At 52.1% G+C, this 20,733-nt stretch overlaps 1 protein-coding gene across 1 annotated transcript; it reads right to left on the minus strand.

Annotated features, from left to right (window-relative positions):
* Positions 1-1,426: 1,426 nt before the first annotated feature.
* Positions 1,427-19,453, minus strand: TFAP2E (transcription factor AP-2 epsilon). Its single transcript, XM_024125736.3, has 7 exons — positions 19,344-19,453; positions 18,540-19,019; positions 17,912-17,963; positions 6,767-6,989; positions 5,261-5,379; positions 4,513-4,654; positions 1,427-2,703 (listed from the first exon to the last, which is right to left on the minus strand). The coding sequence occupies exons 1-7, from the start codon at positions 19,368-19,370 to the stop codon at positions 2,421-2,423; spliced, it is 1,326 nt and encodes a 441-aa protein (XP_023981504.1). The 5' UTR covers positions 19,371-19,453; the 3' UTR covers positions 1,427-2,420.
* Positions 19,454-20,733: the final 1,280 nt, after the last annotated feature.

Here is a 20,733-nt window from a genome sequence, read left to right on the forward strand (position 1 = left end):
AATCCCCTCAACTTCCCATAGTCTAAAATAATTTTAGTAGTAGAATGTCTCTTGCAGGCCCAGGTCTTTCGTTAAAGCAGAACATACTTTCAGCCTTTCCTCCAATCCTCCTTTCATATGTGTGGGCTGAGGCAGGGAAACTTCTTGGGAGAAGAAATCACATCTTTGGACCTTTTTTCCCTGGGAGATGACGCCCAGACTTTTCATTTCTGCAAAACACCTGACCATCTGTCTCTGGCAGTGCACCTACAAAGAACTGGGGGAAGAGAATTCCAGGCAAAGAGAATGGTAAGTGCAGTGGCCCTGAGGCATAAAAGTGGTAATTTGAGGAACAGAAAGGAAACCAGTGTGGCTAGAGCAAAGTGAGTGATGAAGAGAATAGATTAAGATATGGTTGAAGAAGTAGGCAAAGTTTTGATTGTTGCAGGGCTTTAGTATGAAGGTGTACCAGTGAAAACAGAGGGACCAGTTGGAAGACTATTGTAATAGTCTCGAGGACTAGGGTGGTAGCAGAGGACATAGAAAGAAAAGGATGTGGACTTTCTAATGGATTGGGTGTAGGGAAAGAATCAAATATGACTCCCTAATTTCTGGCTTGAGCAACTGGGTCAAGAAGGTGGCGAGGTCAAGATTTGAGTACTTGAGTCAAGTACTCCATTTTGGACATAAATAGAAGAGAGAATTTCAGAGAATAGCAAGTGGTCAGCCATGTCAAATGCTGCTAAGTCCAGAAAAAGGGCCTTTGGGTTTGACATGTGGCCATTGATGACCTTGCTGAGTGGATTTCCATAGGCTGGTAGGAATAGAAGAGAGATTAAAGTGGTTGAGAAGTGAATTGGGGGTGGGTGAGGAAGTGGAGGTAGGGGTGTAGCAATCTTTTAAAAACTCTCCAACTGCAAAAGAAGTAAATGGGGAAAGGATTTATGTTTTGTAAGGTAAGAGATCATAGAATATGTGTCCTTTGGGGAACGATCTAGTATAGATGATTCAATAGAGAGGGAGAGAATAAAGGTGCAGGAAAGAAAAGTGGCCTCAAGAATGAAATCCTCAAGGAGACAAAAGAGCTGGATTTGAATGAGCCAGATAGACACACATAATCATCATCAGCATTCATATTGACACACATACAGACCCACCACCAATGGTCATGTTAACACATCACATAGACCTAGTAGCTGGACTGACACATTCACACACAGGCCCAGTAAGTCACAATAATACACATACAGCCCCCCCACCCAGGATTCACTACACACACACACACACACACACACACACACACACACACACACACACACAAATAGTAGCCACACTGACAAGCCAGATAGACCCACCATCTGTATCCCCTCACCCAGAGGTACCCACAGCCCCCTCCGGGGTTTCCCCCTTATAGTCCCCCTCCCACTCCACCCCCCCCACCCCCAATTCCCAGGCCCTGCCTCTCCCCCGTGACCTTGCCCTCTTGGGAGGCAAATCCAGGCCTGGGCTGAAGAAGGACAGGGAGAGCTTCATATCCAATGAAAAGGTTTTATTAAGAGAATGAGAAAGCAATCTGAGAGTTGGGGAGGTACATTGACTGCAGGGTCAAGAGAAACAACAGCAAATACAAAACCCCAGCAAGAACCTCAGGGTCCCTGACATCTTTGTTCCCTCCCGGCCCACCAACAGCCCTTGGCGAGCAAAAACACCCTCTCCATCCTGGTCCAGCTGGACATCTTGGTGCATAAGCAGAAGACATTGAAACAAAAGTCCTCAACTCATTGGGATAAATGAGTTGGCACTGAACATTTTTAAACTTTAAATTTAATTACAACATAAATAAATAGGACAGACAGCAACAGGACTGAAGTGCAGCCTCGATTCAAGTTATCCAATTTGTGTTTATCTTCTCTGTTCCTTGAGGGCCCCTCCTGCCCACTTCTTTCCAAGAGTGGCAGGGGTCCAAAGAGCCCGCTGGGGCCTCCTGCCAGCACCCCTTTTCTGGGGGTAGGAGATTCTGGGATGAAGGGCACCAACTCCTCAGTAGCGTGTCTGGTTTGTTAATTCCTCTCCTGCTGTTAGTAAAAACAGCAAGGCCTTAGCCTCGAGGAGCACCCATCACCCTAATGGGCACCCTAATGGGCAGCGCTGGCCCCAAGAACCAGGCTTTTCCATGCAATTTCCTGTCCAAGCCTTTCTCTGCAGTCAAGGGTTAGAAAATTGCACACGCGAGTCAGACACCTGGGCCCTTATCTACAAACCACCACGGAGGCCACCTCCCCTTACTCCAGCCCAGACCCCTAACTCATGGGTTTCTGGAGGAATGTTCTCTTTCTGGCCTGACTCCAACCCCACCTTTTAATCCTGTCAGGCCCACCCCCAGGAGCAAAGACCTCATTTCAGACCTTGGGAGCCCCTTAGGGATGGGGTGGGGGAAGCAGTTACTTCCGATGTTTGGCATCCTTCTCCGAAGCCTTGGTGTCACCATGCCCACTGCCTGCACTGCTTAGAAACATCTTGTCCAGCCCCTTGAGTGACTCCAGCAAGTAGTTCTGGAAGGCAGTGAGGGCAGCACAGATGGCAGGCCCGCCGAAGCCGTGGGTGATGAGGCTAAAGTGTGTCAGGCAGCTCTGCACTCCAGGCTCCAGGATGAGTGCTGGGCGGGTGTTCCCCAGCGGTGAACGGTCCTGTGCCATCAAGTCTGCAAACTCCTTGCAGATCTGCCTGGTGGGGGAAGGAGGGTTAGAGGTTAGGGGACAAAGGTCTGAGTCCAGAGAAGGACCCACCACATACTGGGTACTTTATATACATTATATATATGATTGCTGACCCAACAGTCTACAAATGATGATCATACCCGTGTTAGAGAAAAGTAAACTAAGGTTCAGAGAAGTTAACTGATTTGCCCAATATCACACACCTAATAAATAGCACATGCCAATACCCTACGATTTCTTTTTCTGTGGATGTCCTGCCCACATTCCAAGTCCAGCTCAACTCCTTCCTTATCCAGGAAACTTTCCCTGATTCCCTCTCCTACTGCCACCTCCACCCAAAACAGCCAAGGCTTCAAGAGGTTTGTCTATGAAATTGCTGGGGAACAATCCAGAATCTGCCTTAAATAACTGAAATAATACCTAGCAGTGAACATGAATTGAGGCCTGGATGCTATGCCAAGCACACTGTATATATCATCTCAATCCTCACAACAAATCTATACTGTTTTTATCATTCCCATCACATGGAAGAGGAAACTGGGTGGTTTCAGACAGGTTAGATGACCTGCCCAAGTGACTAGGCTGGGATTTGAATCCATCTCCAGTTTGCAGCCATTATTCATTTCTCTGTGTATCCTGTATGTGGCCCAGGCAGGAGAATCACTTGTGTCCCACCTTTGCATCACCAAGGAACCTGGTCAGCATCTTAGACATTACTGGGACCCAGGAAGTGCTTGATGAGTTAGCTGATTAATGAGTGAGGTGAGCCCTGCCCTAGATATGTTTCTCCGGCTCCAATATGAGCAGCCTCAAAGGCCCCATGAGTCATGGCAGTCCCATGAGTCTGTGATTCCAATTCTGCCTAGAGGACTTGAGGAAACCTTGAAGGCGGGAAGATGGAGTTGTGATGTGAAGGACTGTGTTAGGTAGGGGGACTGGATGGTGTTCTAAGCAGAAGAGCAAGCCCAAGGACAAGGAGGGCAGGAGAGAGCAAGTAAGTGGGTCAGTTGGAGTGGGTGGAGTTTGTGCAGACCAGATTATGGGGGCCCTCAAAGGAGTCTGGACTTGACAGAATGGTGGTTTTCAAATCCGCCCCCGTGTCTGTGTTTTCTTGCAATGGGACCCTTTCTAAAAACTAAATCTTAATGGAACACCAGTTCATTAAACAGGCCCTGCGGCATCCCTACAGGACCTAGTTTGAAAATCAATTGCAGTAGCTGTGGGAGCCATTGAAGGCTCTTGGGTAGGGATCAGTGCATGTGCAGGGAGGCTGGGGGAACAGAGGGGCACTAGGGTGAACGTCCAGGAGTGAGATTGGGAGACCAGAGTTGAGGTGGCATGCGAGTGGTGCTGAGGGAGGCATCAGTGAGACTTGCACAGGGGTCAGGTGTGAAGTAAGGACAAAGGGGGGTCAACCCAGGGGTCTGGGTGGGTGTTGGTGCCCTGATGGAGGTCACTGGAGCAGAGGGGCTGATGGGCAAGGCTCAGGCAGGGGGAGCAAGGCCAGAGAACCTCAGACCCATGACGGGACTGGGGCTGGTGGTGGCCACACATGGACTTATGTAAGCCTGTCTGTGACACTTTGCTGATGTATAGAACCCAGATATGTTCACATGTATCCATGTGTGCCCTGTCACGTGCACAGCATGGAACCTATGTGTGCCTGCGTGCAGTGCTGCATGTACCATGTGTACATCACATGTACACGAGTGGTATCCATTGTGCCCATGCTTGGTGTCTGTGTCTGTGCATCATTGCACCAACATGTGCCGGTACACGGCACCCATGACAGCCAGTGCATGGCGCCCTCACTCACTTGGCGGCCAGCAGCATGCTCTTGCGGCTGTGCAGTTCCCCAGGGTCAGCATGCTGGCGGCACAGGTACTCGGCAGCTGCCTTGGCTGGGAACTCGGTCTCACAGACGTAGCCAAAGTCTCGGGCCAGGTGTACAGCCTCTCCTAGGAGGGAGGGGAGGCAGAGAGATGAGCCGTCACTACAGCCAGGTGTACCTTTGAGCCTGGAGCACGACCTTGACACTCCAACCCCTGACCGGGGCCATCCTGCTTCTATATATATCTTTTCTTGATTCCCCTCTCAGCTCTAGACGCAACCCCGCTGCCCTCCCTTGGGGCTACCTCAGATGGGCTCTGAGCTCAGGGCTGGGAGCTGAGCCCACCAGTTGTCTCAGAGCCTGAACTCAAGATGATCAAGCTGAGAGTCACCAACCTCCAAGGAAGGGACTCTGACCCCCTCATCTCTTTACCACATCCAAACACTGGCCACTCTTCCCCCCATACACACACACACACACACACACACACACACACACTCACACACACTCACTCTCTCTCTCTCTCTCTCTCTCTCCCCCCGCCTCTCTCTCTACTGCACCAGCACATGCACATGTGTGCTTGCATATACACTTAAAGACTGTACACATATATCACACACACCCCTTACTTATACATGGTGCACAGAGAACACACACGATTAAACACACCCTCCTGCATTAGAGACAGCCACACACAGTCACACTGGATGACACAGGTCCCCTCAGGCCTCACCCTCTACTAGTGAAGTCAGCAGCGTCACATTGGCGGCCTTGCGACGACCAGCTGGCAAATTGAGCCCAATCTTCTCCAGCCGTTCCCGTAGGCACCGGCCCCCATTCTTGGACTTGGCCCTTGCCATGCACACAGAAAGACAGACACACACTATGAAGACAAGATGAAGCATGTATGTTAAGTGACCCAATAGGGCCTTGCTGCCTCCACCAACCCTGCTGAGGCTTGGGTCTGGTCCTGGGGACACTCTGGGGTCTCCACCTGATCCCAATCTCCTCCTAATCTCACTGGTTTTGCAGCCAAGATGGGAATGGGGGGCCTAGCACACAGCTCCAGGAACCCCTCACTTCTCCCTAATCCTCTCAATAACAGGGACAGCCCAAGGTGGGGCAGGATGGACCAGCATCTTAGGGTCCTTTTTCCCACCTGAGCACACCAACACAGCTACCCAGGGACACACAGACCCCGAGACACACAGGGAAACACAGACACATGGGGAGACAGTGTTACACACACAGCTGCCCAGGGGTACACAGACACATACACAGATGAACACACACTGAGGGCCAAGAATAGAGACACACACACCAATAGAGGCAGACACACAGACTCAAACACCCAGGGACACAGTCAGAGACACATGTTCACACCAAGTCAGTATCCCACGGACATTTGTACAGACATTTACAGACTCATACAAGCCGCTCTGGGATGCTCAAAAGAGACCAGGAATAAGGAGATACTCCCACACCTGCACAGATGCAGCCCCACGCAAAGGTACAGACAGGAAACACACATATGTCTAGCTCCATGTGTGCATGCAGTCACACACACACACACACACACACACATACACACTCACACAGAGTAGAACACTAACCAACACATCTCACTAAAGGTAACACAGGAAACTCACACTCACGGAAACATATACTCCTGGCCACTCCTACACCACATATACACACACATGCACACATGCATACACACAAACACTATCCTCAAACATATCAAAGCTCATAGCCCTGAAGCAGAAATACCCTACCCAGGCACAAGGACATGCACAGAGAGAGACAGACACAACTATGAAGACAAACCATGGACCCCATGCTCCCCCCACCAAAACACATGCACCAGAGAGGCCTATACTGACACAGGGAATGGGCCTTAGGTCCTGGGGATCCTTTTCCTGAGGGATGGGGTGAAGACGGCACTCTCCCTTCCCCAGACCCAGCCTTGTCCATCGTGCCCAATGTGGGTGAGTCCTCCATCCCTTCTCTGTACCCAGGCTCCTCTCTACCTGTGACCCCCAAGCCCACAGACCCATGGGAGCTGCTGAGGACCTAGGCCTGCCCAGAGAGCATGCACAATCCCTCAGGGAGACTGAGGTGGAGATGACCCTGTGGCCTGGGGTGGGGCCGGCCCCTCTCCGATCCCCTGAGAAAGTCTGAAACGACCACACATTTTAGCTTTGACACTGTGCAGGAAGTTGTGGGCTGGCCTTCCTACCTGCGAAGGACACCACCCAGGAGAGAGGCATTGAGGCACTCGGGAGGTGAGAGTCGCCGCTGGACCTCCCCCACTGTCACCTTGTACTTGGACGTCGAGCTGAGCAGAGAGAGCCGGCCTGGCACGGAGCAGAAGACCTCACTGGGGTTCGTGATGCCGCCAACCAAGCTGTCTTTGGCCAATGAGAGGGCCGAAAGGCTGCTGGCTTTGGAGGGGATGGGGACTGTGAAGCAGAGCAAGAGCAAGGGAGAGAGAGACAACACTGAGCCAGGGACCACCGGACACGGGCACTAGCCAGCTGTGGCATGGGTGCATTGCTGAAGCACAAGCTGTGTGCTGGGCCCCGTTCTAGCATGCTGTGCACACACAGCTGCATCTGTATGTCCCAGCACCTTTCGGAAGGAGGTTCTACTATCCCTGCTCTACAAGGGAAGAGACTGAAGCACAATGAGGTTAACGTGACTCACTCTAGCTCACTCAGCTAATGGGTGGTAGACATTAAACCCAAAGTTCTCTGGCTCTTGAACCCCTGTTCTTTCACTGAGTCAGGCTGGTTCCCTGTTAAAACTCAAACAGCTTCAGCAGTCTTGGAGTTTTGCCATGTGTAATCAGAGAGGGAGTTGGAAATAGGAAATGGAGTGTGAGCTGGAGGCAGGATTCCTGGGTCACTGCAGCAGAGCCCAGCCAGATCTGCGCCGTCACAAGCAATCCCTGATTACCCCCGCTCACTTGTGATCCCCATGTCTCACCCACAACCCCAGATCAGTGAAAGGCTTGGGGGCCTTGGACTCCCACATCCCAGGGACAGGGAAGTTATGGCCCCATTAGGCCTCCAGCCCTGGCCCCTTTCCTGCCAAGTCTCTCTGGGATGCTCAAGGAGACCAAGAATGAAGAGACACACCCTATCACCCCCTCCCCCAAATGCTCTCTAATTATCTACTAATATCTATGAAGGACAGGGAAGGAAATCTGAGAAGTTTATCTTTTAACACCCATTTGGACACTCTTGGCTCTAAAAGAAAGTTCTTCCTGCAGTCTAACCTCCATTCTCCTGCTAAGCCTCAGGGGGAAGGGAGAATAATTGAGGCACTTGCTTCCCCTTGGGCTTCTCTTCTTTCAAGGAAGTGAGAGCCTTGGTAGAAAAGGCAGGCCTTGTGTGTTTGGGGAGGGGGATCAAATGGGGAGCCTGAGGCCAATAGTCACTGAGCACTCACCATACAGATAACCTCACTGAATCCTCAGAACAACCCACCAGGGGGCCATGTTTATTATTCCCCTTTTACAGATGACGAGACTGAAGCCCAGAGAGGTGAAGTAATGTGCCTGAGATCACACAGCTGGTAGACTTAGTACCAGTAGCAAGCCCTGGACTATGGTCTCAAAGGCAGCACTTGGCCCTCCAGTCATTTGGCAAATATTTGCTGAGCACCTGTGTGCCAGGAACTGTGCTAAGCCTTGGGAAGGCAGAGGTAAGCAAGGCTGGCCCAGTCCCTGGCCTGGCCGAGCCCCTCCAGCTTTTCCCTCTCTGGAGGCACATTCAAACCCTCCATCCCATCGCCCAGCGAGAAACCTCCGTGAGGCCCTCCACACTGCCCTCTCCCACCACATCCCATCCATCACCATGTACTAAGGCTTTCTTTTCTCCACGTGCCCTGGATGCAGCCACTTCTCCAGGTGTACAGGGACGCTCACTCATTTCCCACCTGAATTTCTGCACAGCCCCTGCTCCAGAGGGATCTTTCTGAAACACCCATCACTCCCCAGCCTAGAACCCGTCAGTGCCTGAGAATTAAATTCCAGCTCCATAGTTAAGCAGAATGATGCTGCCTATCCTTCAGTGAGTGCCAACTATATACCAAGTGCTTCACATTAACAGCTCTGTGGAGATGCTATTTTCTGTCCCCACTTCAAGCTGAAGAAACTAAAAGTTCAAAGAAGTTAAGATAGTACAGCAATAAGGAGCAGACATGGGTCTTGACCTCTGACAATGGACTTTAAAGTTCACATTCTTAACTGTCATAATGCCCTCCTTCACCCTCCTTTGTGGTCCGGCCCTACCTACCCCTTTTGCCTGATCCTCCACCTGCCCTTTAGGCTCTCAACCCACACTGACCAATACAAATATACTGTAAGCCACGTATATAAATTTATATTTTCTGGTAGCCCTATTTTTTAAAAGTAAGAAACATGTTAATACCAATTTTAATATATTTTACTTACCCCATATATAAAAATATTATCGGGACTTCCCTGGTGGCACAGTGGTTAAGAATACACCTGCCCATGCAGGGGACATGGGTTCGAGCCCTGGTCTGGGAAGATCCCACATGCCGCGGAGCAACTAAGCCACAGCTACCAAGCCTGCACTCTAGAGCCTGCGAACCACAACTACTGAAGCCCGTGCGCCTAGAGCCCATGCTCCACAACAAGAGAAGCCACCGCAATGAGAAGCCCGCGCACCGCAACGAAAAGTAGCCCCCGCTCACTGCAACTAGGGAAAGCTCGCGTGCAGGAACAAAGACCCAACACAGCCAAAAATAATAATAATAAAAATTTTAAAATTTTTAAAAATAAAAATATTATCACTGAAACATACAATCGATATTTTAAAAATTATTAATGAGTTATTTTTTAAAATTTATTTTATTTTTGGCTGCGTTGTGTTTTCATTGCTGCTTGTGGGCTTTTCTCTGGTTGTGGCAAGCGGGGGCTACTCTTCGTTGCTGTGTGCGAGCTTCTCATTGCGCTGGCTTCTCTTGTTGTGGAGCACACGGGCTCTAGGTGCGCGGGCTTCAGTAGTTGTGGCTCATGGGCTCTAGAGCGCAGGCTCAGTAGTTGTGGTGAACGGGCTTAGTTTCTCCGCAGCATGTGGGATCTTCCCGGACCAGGGCTTGAACCCATGCCCCGTGCATTGGCAGGCGGATTCTCAACCACTGCGCCACCAGGGAATCCCTTAATGAGCTATTTTCCATTCTTTTCTTGTACTTGGTCTTCAAAATTCAACACGTATTTTACACTTATAGCCCATCCTAATCGGACTAGCCACATTTTAAGTGCTCAATAGCCACACGTGGCCTGTGGCTCCCACAGTGGACAGCACAGTTCTAGACTTCAAAGGGGGGAGCACAGGAGTTAACATAAGTAAGTGAGATGTGGGAGACCTGCTACTTGGCCGAGTGTTACCACGCAGGATACACCAACATTGCCGGAACTCTTGGTTTGGTTGGTTTTTGTTTTTGTTTTTGCTGGTGAGACAAGGATTTGAGATTTCTAGGTGAAATCTCTGGATTTTTACTTTATTATTATTTTATTATTATTATTTTGGGGCCACACTGTGCAGCTTGTGGGATCTTAGTTCCCCGACCAGGGATTGAACACATGAGCCTTGCAATGGAAGCATCCTAACCACTGGACCGCCAGGGGAAGTCCCTGGATTTTTAAACATTGGCAACTGATTCAAAAATTAAAAATCCCAGGACAGGTCAAATGGAACATGTGAAGCACCACCTGGGATGTGGGACGACTAGCTCACAAGCTGTGGGCTCTTTAAGCCCCGCAGAACTGCTTGCTGTCTGTCTCAGGCGCCCTTCTCCATTTTACTAAGCGGGGCCTCCTCCTTCTCAAGCCTCAGTCTGGGCATACCCCCAATGCAAAGCTTCCTAAGCCCTCACCCCCTGCTCCTTTTCACCCTCTGTCCTTACCACACTGACCCTCATGTCTGCTTCCTCTTCTGTCTTCCCCACCAACTGGGAGTGCCTGAGAGCAGGGTCTTGGCACAAGGGGGTGTCAGTGAATGTGGAATAAATGAGGGAAGCAAGGGCTCTTGAAACGTGGAATGGGAGAAAGAGTGAAGGCTCACAGCCAATATATGCACGGGGTGGAGGTGGGGGAGGGTCGGTAAGGGAACCTCATTCCTTTTTTAGCAATTGATGGTAAAACTGCCCTTCCTCCCTGGGTTGTCCCTATTCAGGCACCAGGGAAGGGCCAACAGGTCATGGATGGGGCTGAGTGGGAGAATTGAAGAGGTGGGGGGAGTGGAGAGAGTATCAGCACACACCCTACCCCAGGCAAGTTCCCTGTCCCCAGAGCACGGCCAAAACTAGGGTGAGGCAGGTGAGGCGCTTGTCTTGGGTGCAAAATTTAAGGAGGCACCAAAAAACTCAGCAATCAAGACAGTATTTTAATGCAATTTTTTTTTTTTTTTTTTTTTTTTTTGTGGTTCGTGGGCCTCTCACTGCTGTGGCCTCTCCCGTTGCGGAGCACAGGCTCCGGACGCGCAGGCTCAGCGGCCATGGCTCATGGGCCCAGCCGCTCCGCAGCATGTGGGATCTTCCTGGACCGGGGCACGAACCCGTGTCCCCTGCATCGGCAGGCGGACTCTCAACCACTGTGCCACCAGGGAAACCCTAATGCAATATTTTTAAAAGTAAAAATTAATGTAAAAATCCATGGTGACAAAATATCAAAAATTTAAATAGAAGCAGGCTCTGATCCTGCTCTTGCACGACCCTGCCTCACTCCCCTTATCCTAATCCCAGCCTCCGCCCCAGAGTGAGGAGCAAGAATGTCCTGACCCAACAGACACACTGACACTGGACACGCAATAGCAGCCACGCCACCCCTCACCCCAGTGTCTCCCAGGCCTGTGCACGGGCTCCCTCATCACCTGTGTCCCTCTGCCTTGAGGGGACTTTCTGGGGTGATGGAACCATTCTCTAACATATTTCATATCTTGACTATATATTTACATTTGTCAAAATTCATAGAAATGCACATCTAAAAAGGGTGAACTGTACTATATGTAAATTATACCTCAAGCTCGACTTAAAAAACTAAAACCATGATTTAATAAGTTAACAAGAAGGGCAAAGTGGCTGTCCCCTCTCCCATGACTCCTAGCCAGAGGGAATGGTCAGAGGAACAGAAAATTCTTCTCTCCCCCAGCAGCCTCCTCTATCCAGCTTTTATGAAAATCTGGGGACCCCTGAGACCAGGCACTGTGAGAGGGGAGAGAGACCAAAGCTGGGTGAAGCTGTTTGTGCATGTACAAACAGGGACATATGTGAGCACACGTGTCACACAAACGTCTATACATAAAAACCACATGCCCTGCCATAGAGCACTGAGGGTGAGACTGTGCATATGCACACTTACTCAACAACAAATACCGAGCCCCAGCTATATACACATAGGCTCTGCCCGACTGTTGCAAGAATGTGGCAACGTGCATAAGGATATCTGCAAGTGCTTTTGCTCCTGCTGATATATTTAAACATAGAGTATATGCCAGATTTATGCAAACATAGGTGCGGCTAATGTAGCGCATGACAGGTGGACATGTGTTTGTGTATACAAATTACAGACTTTGTTGCTTTCCCCACTTGTCTGTACCCTTTTCCTCAGAGCTTCTTCCTTCAAAAATGACAGAGGTTTGGAGGCCAGGGTTAGGGAAGCAGGTAGCCTGGGACAGGAGCAGTCATGAAGGTGGGAATTAACTAGCACAGATTGCAAAGCAGGGACCGGTGTTTGTCTCCCACACCACAGTGAGTCCTAAAGCTGAAGTGGTCTACCCATGGTGTCCCCCTGGTCATGAACGCAGAAGCCATTCACATGTACACGCTCCTACAGACATAGGAGTGTCCTACAGACATAGCTCCTAGTTAGCCAATCTATCAGACAAGACTCTCACACACACACAGGTCTACACACTCTGTCCACAGGTGGTAGATATGGTGTGACCACTGATTCTGGGGAGTCTGCAATAGACTCTGTTGGAAAGTTGGTTAAAATTGCAAGTCTTTCTAGAAGAAAATACAGGAGAAAAATCTTCATGACCTTGGGTCATGAAGGCAAAGAGTTCCTAATATAACACCAAAAGCATGATCCATAAAAGAAAATAATGATAAACTGGATTTCATCAAAATCAAAAACTTTTGCACCTGAAAAGACACTATTAAGAAAATGAAAAGACAAACCATAGACTTGAAGAAAATATTTGCAAATCCTATATCTTATCAGGGATGTGTATCCAGAATACATAAAGAATTCTTATAATTCAATAGTAAGATATACAACCCAATTGGAAAATGTTCAAAATATGTGAGTAGACATTTCACTTAAAATGATATATGAATGGCTAGTAAGCACATAGAAAAGTGCTCAGCATCATTAGTCATTAGGGAAATGCAAATTAAAAGGATACTGAGGTACCATCAGGAAGGCTATAATCAAAAAGAGACATATCAAGTGCAGATGACGATGTGGAGAAATTGGAACTCACACACTTTCTTGGTGGGAATGTAAAACAGTACAGCCACTTTAGAAAACAGCTTGGGAGTTTCTTTAAAAAATTAAAGACAAACTTACCATAAAATCCAGACATTACACTCCTAGGAGTTCAAGAGCGGTGAAAACGTATGTCCACACAAAGACATGCGTGTAAATGATCATAGCAGCATTATTTATCCTAGCCAAAAAGTGGAAACAACTCCAGTGTCCATCAACTGATGAATGAATAAACAAAATGTGTTACATCCACATGATGGAGTACTACTAACCAATAAAAAAGGAATGACTGGGCTTCCCTGGTGGCGCAGTGGTTGAGAGTCCGCCTGCCAATGCAGGGGACATGGGCTCGTGCCCCGGGCCGGGAAGATCCCACATGCCGCGGAGCGGCTAGGCCCGTGAGCCATGGCCACTGAGCCTGCGCGTCCGGAGCCTGTGCTCCACAACGGGAGAGGCCACAACAGTGACAGGCCCTTGTACCGCAAAAAAAAAAAAAAAAAAAAAAAAGGAATGACCTACTGATACAGCCTACAACGCAGATGAACCTCAAAAACATTATAAGTACAAAAAGCTAGATGCAAAAGTCAGCATATTTATATGTTCCATTTATATAACATGTCCAGTATGTGCAAACATATAGACAGAAAGCAGATCAGTGGTTGCCTAAGGCCTGGAGTGGGAATTAATTACAATTGGGAATGGAAGAATTTTGGGGGGTGTTGGAAATGTCTTAAAACAGACTGTGGTAATGGTTACACAACTCTATAAATTTACTAAAAATCATCGAACTGTACTCTTCCAATGGGTGAATTTCAGGTATGTACATTTTACTTCAATCAATCAGTTAAAGAAATGAAGTTCCAGGGCCATAATTCCAGGGATTCTCATTCAGTAGATGTGAAATGGTGCCCAGGAAATCTGCATTTTTTAACAAGCACCCCTGGGGATTTGATACATGTGGTTCCTTAGACCACACTTAAGGTACCACTGGTCCAAAGCCTGGGGGTCGTGACCCTCCTCCCAGTCCACTTGAGTCCCCTCATCTCCCCAGTGGGACCTGCTGGTTAAGATTCCTTCTCACCAACTGCTGGAGGGTTTCTTTTATTTTTAATTTTTATTTTTTTAATTGAGGTATAGTTGATGTACAATATTATATAAGCTGCAAGTGTACAACGTAATGATTGACAATTTTTAAAGATATATTCCACTTATAGTTATTATAAAATAATGGCTATGTTCCCTGTGTTGTACAATATACCCTTGTAGCTTATTTACTTTATACATAGTAAGTTTGTACCTCTTAATCCCCTACTCCTATCTTCCCCCTCCCCTCTTCCCTCTCCCCTAGAGGGTTTCTTTTAAATATAACTGCTACCGTTCACTGCCCTGCTGTATGCTGCCCTCAGGTACAGTCCACAGTCTATCTGCATGGGCACCAGTTTTTTTGTCTCATTCTGGGGCCAATGGTAGCCTGGGAGGCAAGTGAGGCAGGGTTGTAGAAGTGCAGGGTCAGATTCCATCTTTACGTAAAATTTTGATATTCCGTTTATTGTGGATTTTTTTTGCATTAAAAAATTTTAAACATATTGCACAAAGATGTATTATTTATCTTGATTACTGAGCTTTTAGGCGCCCTCCTAAATCTTGCCTCAAGTGAGTTCCTCACTTACCTCACCCCAGTCCTGGCCCTGCTTGTAGATTCAACTGGAAGCCCAGAAACTCCCCATCTCCCTTTTCTTTCCCCAGATCCAGGGAGAGCAGAGAATTTACATCATCCCCTGCCCTGAGACTGGACGTCAGAGCCCAGCAGGGAGGGATTCCCCATCCCCCAATTAGGCAACTACCTACTGTCCTCGGAGGAAAGGAGGACTATCTCAATTCTCATCCCCAAACCACTCCCCTCCAGCTGTGACTGTATAGCCTGAAACCCACGGAGATTTTTAACCTTTTTAAACCTGTCTGGCTTTTCAAAGAGAGGGCATACGCACGTGCTGTTCCTAGTGGAGCAAAAGTAGCTTGGCCCTTTGTACACCCCCTCTCCAAATGCACTCAGACTTCAAAACCCTTCATTCAACAAATCTCCTGAGCACCTACTGAGCCCCCTGCTGTCTCTCCCTCAGGAAGCCTCCCAAGTTCAGGCACTCACTGCCCCTCTTCTGAGCTCCTGCTAGAAGGTATACAGACCCTGTTCACTGCCTTTTTTGACTGGGAAATATTCCTGTCCATGTCTGTCTCTCAGGCCAGTCCCGCCTGCTTTCTGTGCCCCTAGGACAGGTCACAAAACTGAAACTGACAAATGTGGGCAGAAAATTGAGGGCCCCCCACTTCCCTTCGGGTCAGCCTCAGCCCCATCTGCCATCCTTGCCCCCGCAGCCCTGGCTACAACGGGCTGCCGACCTGGAAGTGTGTGGTGGGGCGGGGACTTCGCCTCCGCTCCCCTGCCTGGAGTAGTGAAGATTTTACAACCTCCCTGGACGCACTGTCGAAGTCGAGACCCGAGGCCTCCCTGCGGTAGCAAGGCTGTTTCTGGTGTAGGGCTGGGGCCGCCCCCCTTTCACAACCTATAGGACTCCAACCGCCCGTGACACAGCTGCCCCTCCCGCCAGGGCCGGGAGGAGCTGGAGGAATGAATCCTTTGCTTCAGCTAGCCAAGAACGACCTTCTATAATTCCAGGGCCCTGGTCTGAGTGGGATGGTCCTCCACCGCCCCTGGCAGGTGCCAGAGGACTTCAGGACTCGACCGGGGCCTCCCGATGCCTTCAGAAGGGCCTGAGGGCGACGAAGGACGCTAATCAACAGCGCCCAAGTGGCTGGAGGCGTGGCCGGAGTTCCGCAGTGACTGCGGAGGGCCCGAACGAAAATTACCCGCCGCGTGGGGCGTGGAGGCTCCAGGGCGCAGGGCTCCAACCGGGCCACCTGCTTAGCCACAGCTGGGTCGCCCGCCCACGCACCCCGCCTCGAGGTCCCGACCTCGCAGATCGGCTCTGCCGCAATGACCCTCTCTCCTCCTCAAAGGCTCGCCCCGCCAGCCGAAGGACAAGCTCGCGACTCAGGAACCAGCCTCTTCCTTCCGTTGGGAGCCCCGGCTCTGGCCCCTCCCCTTTTGCTGCATTGCTCCGGGCTGTGACTTGACGTCCGGGTTGGGGCCCCCAGGGCGCGGTCCCCAGCTCAGGTGGCCGGGCTCCACTGGGCCACCGACGGGCTGACACTGGTGTCCGGCTGGTGTGCGCGCCCGCGTCGGTGACATCCCGAACAGCACCAGCGCCCACGTCCACCCCCCACTGCACTCACTGTGTTCTTTGGGGATCCCGGCGCACCCCTAGGACCCGGGATTTATGAAAGCTGATGTTCTTTGAGAGAAACTAACTCGAGGCAATTTTGGTTCCTTCTTGGTAGCCAGTCTTTTGTCCTGGCTCTGGCCAGGGGATTGGGCTTTAAGGTACTCAGAGCCCCACCTGACCCTTCTACCCTTCCCCAGGGCAGAAATCCCCAAGCTCCTTCCCGAAATGCAACGTCCTGGCCTCCCCGAGGGAGTCAGTGAGCCCGAGCCCCCGTAGCCTGTGGAGCCCGGGCAGGAGTCAGAACTGGGGACCAAGACCATGGCTGAATCTCCGGGTGGACAGCACAGTGGCAGGCTCTTGCCGCTGCAGACCGAGCTCTCCCTTCCGTCGGGTTCAAAAAAATCCACTAAAGCAAGGCAGCGGCCGCCAGCAAAGAGCTGGCTCTGAGTGTACACCTCTGCCCGGACTGCAGGCAGCCTCCCCAAACCCCCAGCTCCAGGTAACAGCCCCAATACCTGGAGCTCCCTTCTCCCAAGTTCTGGGAAGCCTGTCTCCTCATCTTCCCCACACGTACACCAGGTGGTCCAGCTAACTCCCAGCCCCAGGTAACTCAGCCTCAACTCTTGAAATCCAGCCCCCCTGCACCACCTCCCCGGGACTCAAGGAGGGCAAACAGAGCCCAGGCTTGAATTCACTCGTTGAAAAACAACTTGAGCCAATCCCGGGGGAGCAGTGCCTGCCCCAGGTACAGCGGGCTTGTCTGTGCCTCCATATGCCTCTCTGCACCTGCCCCAAATTTATCCCTGGGCCTCTCTGAATCTCTCTTTCTCACCTTTCCCTGTCACAGTCAGAACTCACAGGCCCAAAAATCCACTGGAGGGCAGATCTCAAACCCCTGGCTTTCCAAGGGCAGAGAGACACAAACATCCTGAAAATACACAGGGAGCAACCCTACACGCTTAAAGATCTTCAGCGCCAAAGAACAAGTTCTGGGATACAACAGGGACCCTGACCCCCAAACACATGGAAATTACACCAACATAACAGACACACGTCACACACTCACAGCAAGAGACACCAAGAAATACTGGGAAAGCAACATAGAGACACGTACAGGATCCCAAACTCACATAGACACCAACATCCAAGCCCTGACCCTCCTGCACACAGCCCGACACAATAGTCACACACCAGCTCCCCTAATCCTAAACTGCTGAAAGAGGCTCCCAAATGGAGAAAAAATTCCCTATGGAAACCTCAAGGCCCCCAAGGCCCTGCTAGGAAGGGAGGGGCAGAAAGCACCAGACAGGCTAGGAAATGGTAAGGCTCGGTAAAGTGGAAATCATTTAACGACATCCATGGGAATAGCACTCCCATTAACACCGCTTAGGAAACAAAGAAGTGGTTTAACTCGTTTTGCAAATTAACTCCAGATCCAAAAGAGTGCCCTCACCTTGGTAAAAAGTGAGCTTGGCAACGCACAGGAGGGACGTGCCACAGGGGAAGAAACTGGGTCTGTGTGCCGGGGCCTGCACCATTTCGCCCGGTTCTGCCCTGGCAGATGCACGCCATTCCTTACCTTTCTTGATCACGGACTGATCCAGGAGGCTCATTCCCGGCTCGTCCATGGCCTGCAAATAGGACAGGATGGTGGTAAGGGCGCTTCTAGATCTAGTCTCCTTTCGCTTCCCAAGCCCCTGCTGTCCCCTGTCCCTGTCCTGTCTGCTTCACCCAACGCGCACCACCCGTCGCTGGCCGGGACCAGGATTCACCGGCGCTCCACAATTTGCGGCTGAGTTGGAGCCCTGGGTGCCTCGCCATGCTGTGCAAAAAGGGCATTTTTGAACCTTAGACTGACAACTCCTCCACTTCGCTTCGCTCCAGGCACAGGATGCTCCAGTAGACCGCGAATGGGCATAGGTTCCCTACGTTGCCCAGCGGAGAGGGACAGAAGTGGTTCGGCCCCTGCCCATTTACTCGGCGAAGGGTCGCCGTCATCCGGGCACCTGCTCACGGACTCAGTGTCAGGCCGCCCTAAAGGCCAGGCAGCATCTAACTCAGGACTTGGGACGCATCCTGGGAGTCACGAGCAAGAAGTGGCAGGCTGGGAGAAAAGTCGGGTTCCTGCATTGGTCGCTCTTTGCCTCCAGCCAGGTCCTAAGTCACCGCAGCGGATGCTGGCCCATCCCGGACCCTTCGGGCCTCACCTGCAGGTCCTCCAGGCCCGGCGGCACCGCCAGCCCGGGAAGGCCGAGGGGCGCGTCTGCTAGGCCGTGCGCGCCGTCTGCCAGGCCGTGCAGGAGCCGCGGCACAGCGGCGGCGTAGTCGCGGCGCGGGTCGAGGCCCAGGGCGCGGGCGGGCGGCGCCAGCAGGCCGGGCGGCTCGTCGTGGGCGCGGGCGGCGGCGCGGGGCGCGGCCCAGGCAGCCTGCGGAGGCTGCGGCTGTGCCAGGGGCGCCAGGCCACCGTAAGGGTCCCCGGCCAGGTGGGGAAAGGCGGCGGCGGCGTCGGACGCCTGGCCGTAGGGCAGTGGCGGCTGCGGGTAGGGCGGCGGGAAGTAGGGCGGCTGGAAGTCAGCCGCGGCGGCGGTCGGCGTGTGGCAGAGCTGCGGCGCCGGTCCGTAGGCCGCCTGGGGCAGCGACGACAGGCGGGCCCCGCTAGCCGCTGCGCCCAGCCCGTCGGGGCGCTCCTGGGGAAGAAGAGGGGCGCGTTAGGCGACCCATCGGTAGCTGAAAGGACCCAGCCCGAAAGGACCCTCCTCAGCTCCCGAGGGGCCAGCTGCCGTCCTGCCCGCTTCCCGAGGCCCGAGGTCTATCTCTGAATGACCCGTGGGCGCGGGAGCCTTGGGCTGGGGACAGCTGTCTCCGGCGCGCACAGTTCTCAGCGGGCGGAGTCGCTGTGGCCCCCTCCCTCCGAAATTTCGTTGGAGGAGGAGGTTCGGATGGTCCAGCACTCAGGCTCCCGGATCCCCGGCCCGGTACGCCCCGGTGTCCCCGGGTCCGAGACTACTCACCATGGCGGAGTAAGTGTGCACCAGCATGGGGCGGGCAGCGCGGGGCGCGAGGCGTGGCGGCGGCGGAGCCCTCGCCCGACGGCGAGCGCTGCGGGAAGAGGTGCTGGGAGCTTGCACGGCCCGCGGGGGGTCACTTTGCGGTGGCGGGGTGCAACCCAGCCCGGAGCCCAACAGGCATCTTGTCCTCAGCAGTGGGCGCCCCCGGGCGGGTCCATGGGGGCGGGATGTGGGCCAGACGGGCGCTGATCGCACTTGGAAAAGTCGGTCAATGGGCGCCCAGCGCCCGCCCTTCTTCCTCTGAACGCAGCTTGCTCCATGCACTCCAGTTATAGTGGCGGGGGCGCGCCGGGCCTCCGGGGGCGCGCATTAAAGAGACACGCTAGGGCCGCTTTCTCCCAGCTCCCCAGCGACAGCCCAAGAGGAGGCGTAGCTTTGGCGCAACCCCCTGGGAAGGATAGAGGGTTGTGATTCCAACCCGCGCTCGTCTGATCGCTTTCTAGGCTCGAAGATCCCAGTCACCTTGAAACAGAGAAGGATTCGAGGCTGGGACATAAGGGCCCTAGTTTGCTCTCGGTACTATTGCACCTTTGCCTTTGAGCAAAGCACTCCTCCTCCTCGGCCTCAGCTTCCCTGTCTGTAAAATGGGTATCAGTCCTTTCTCTAACCGCCTCACTGGGTTATGGATGAGGTGGGCAGTCTTGAAGGTGGAAGAAGTTTGTGAGCTGCAGACTCAAGCCTGCTGGCTCATGTGCACACATATGTCAGTACCTCTGTGTGTGTGTGTGTGAGTTGGGGGCCATCATAGCCTCTCTGCACGTTTCTGGATCAAAGCCCCTCTGAGGGTGCTTACTTCACTCAGGCTTCCCCCAGCTGGTAACTCCCACTGCTAAGCCAGGGTCTGAGGAAGTTGGAGACACAAACTGGCCAGAGAGAGTTGCCTGACGCTGGGGTTGGGCATCATGAGTTCCACCTGAGAAGGGCTCAAGATATTTCTGAAGCCTGGGCTGACTGAGTGTGGGCTGGTCATACCCAGAGGATGTTGAGTGAAGCTGTGTGTAACTGACATCATGTGGACCGTGTGCTATCATCACACTAACATGCACAGGCTGTGTGTTTGTGTGTTACCATGGCAGGCACTGGCTGGCTCTCAAGCATGTTCCACTTCCTGCAGTCACTTTATCTTTCTTTCCTTCAAAACCCAGCCCTCCCTTCCTAAAGAACAGGGACAAGGATTAAAGAAAGGGAAATGAGAGGAATGCTAAGGGGAATGGGAATTAAGAAAGCAGATGGGGGCTTCCCTGGTGGCGCAGTGGTTGAGAGTCTGCCTGCTGATGCAGGGGACGCGGGTTCGTGCCCCGATCCGGGAGGATCCCACATGCCGCGGAGCGGC

Source organism: Physeter macrocephalus, chromosome 3, assembly GCF_002837175.3.
Source record: "Physeter macrocephalus isolate SW-GA chromosome 3, ASM283717v5, whole genome shotgun sequence".
Lineage (NCBI taxonomy): Eukaryota > Metazoa > Chordata > Mammalia > Artiodactyla > Physeteridae > Physeter > Physeter macrocephalus.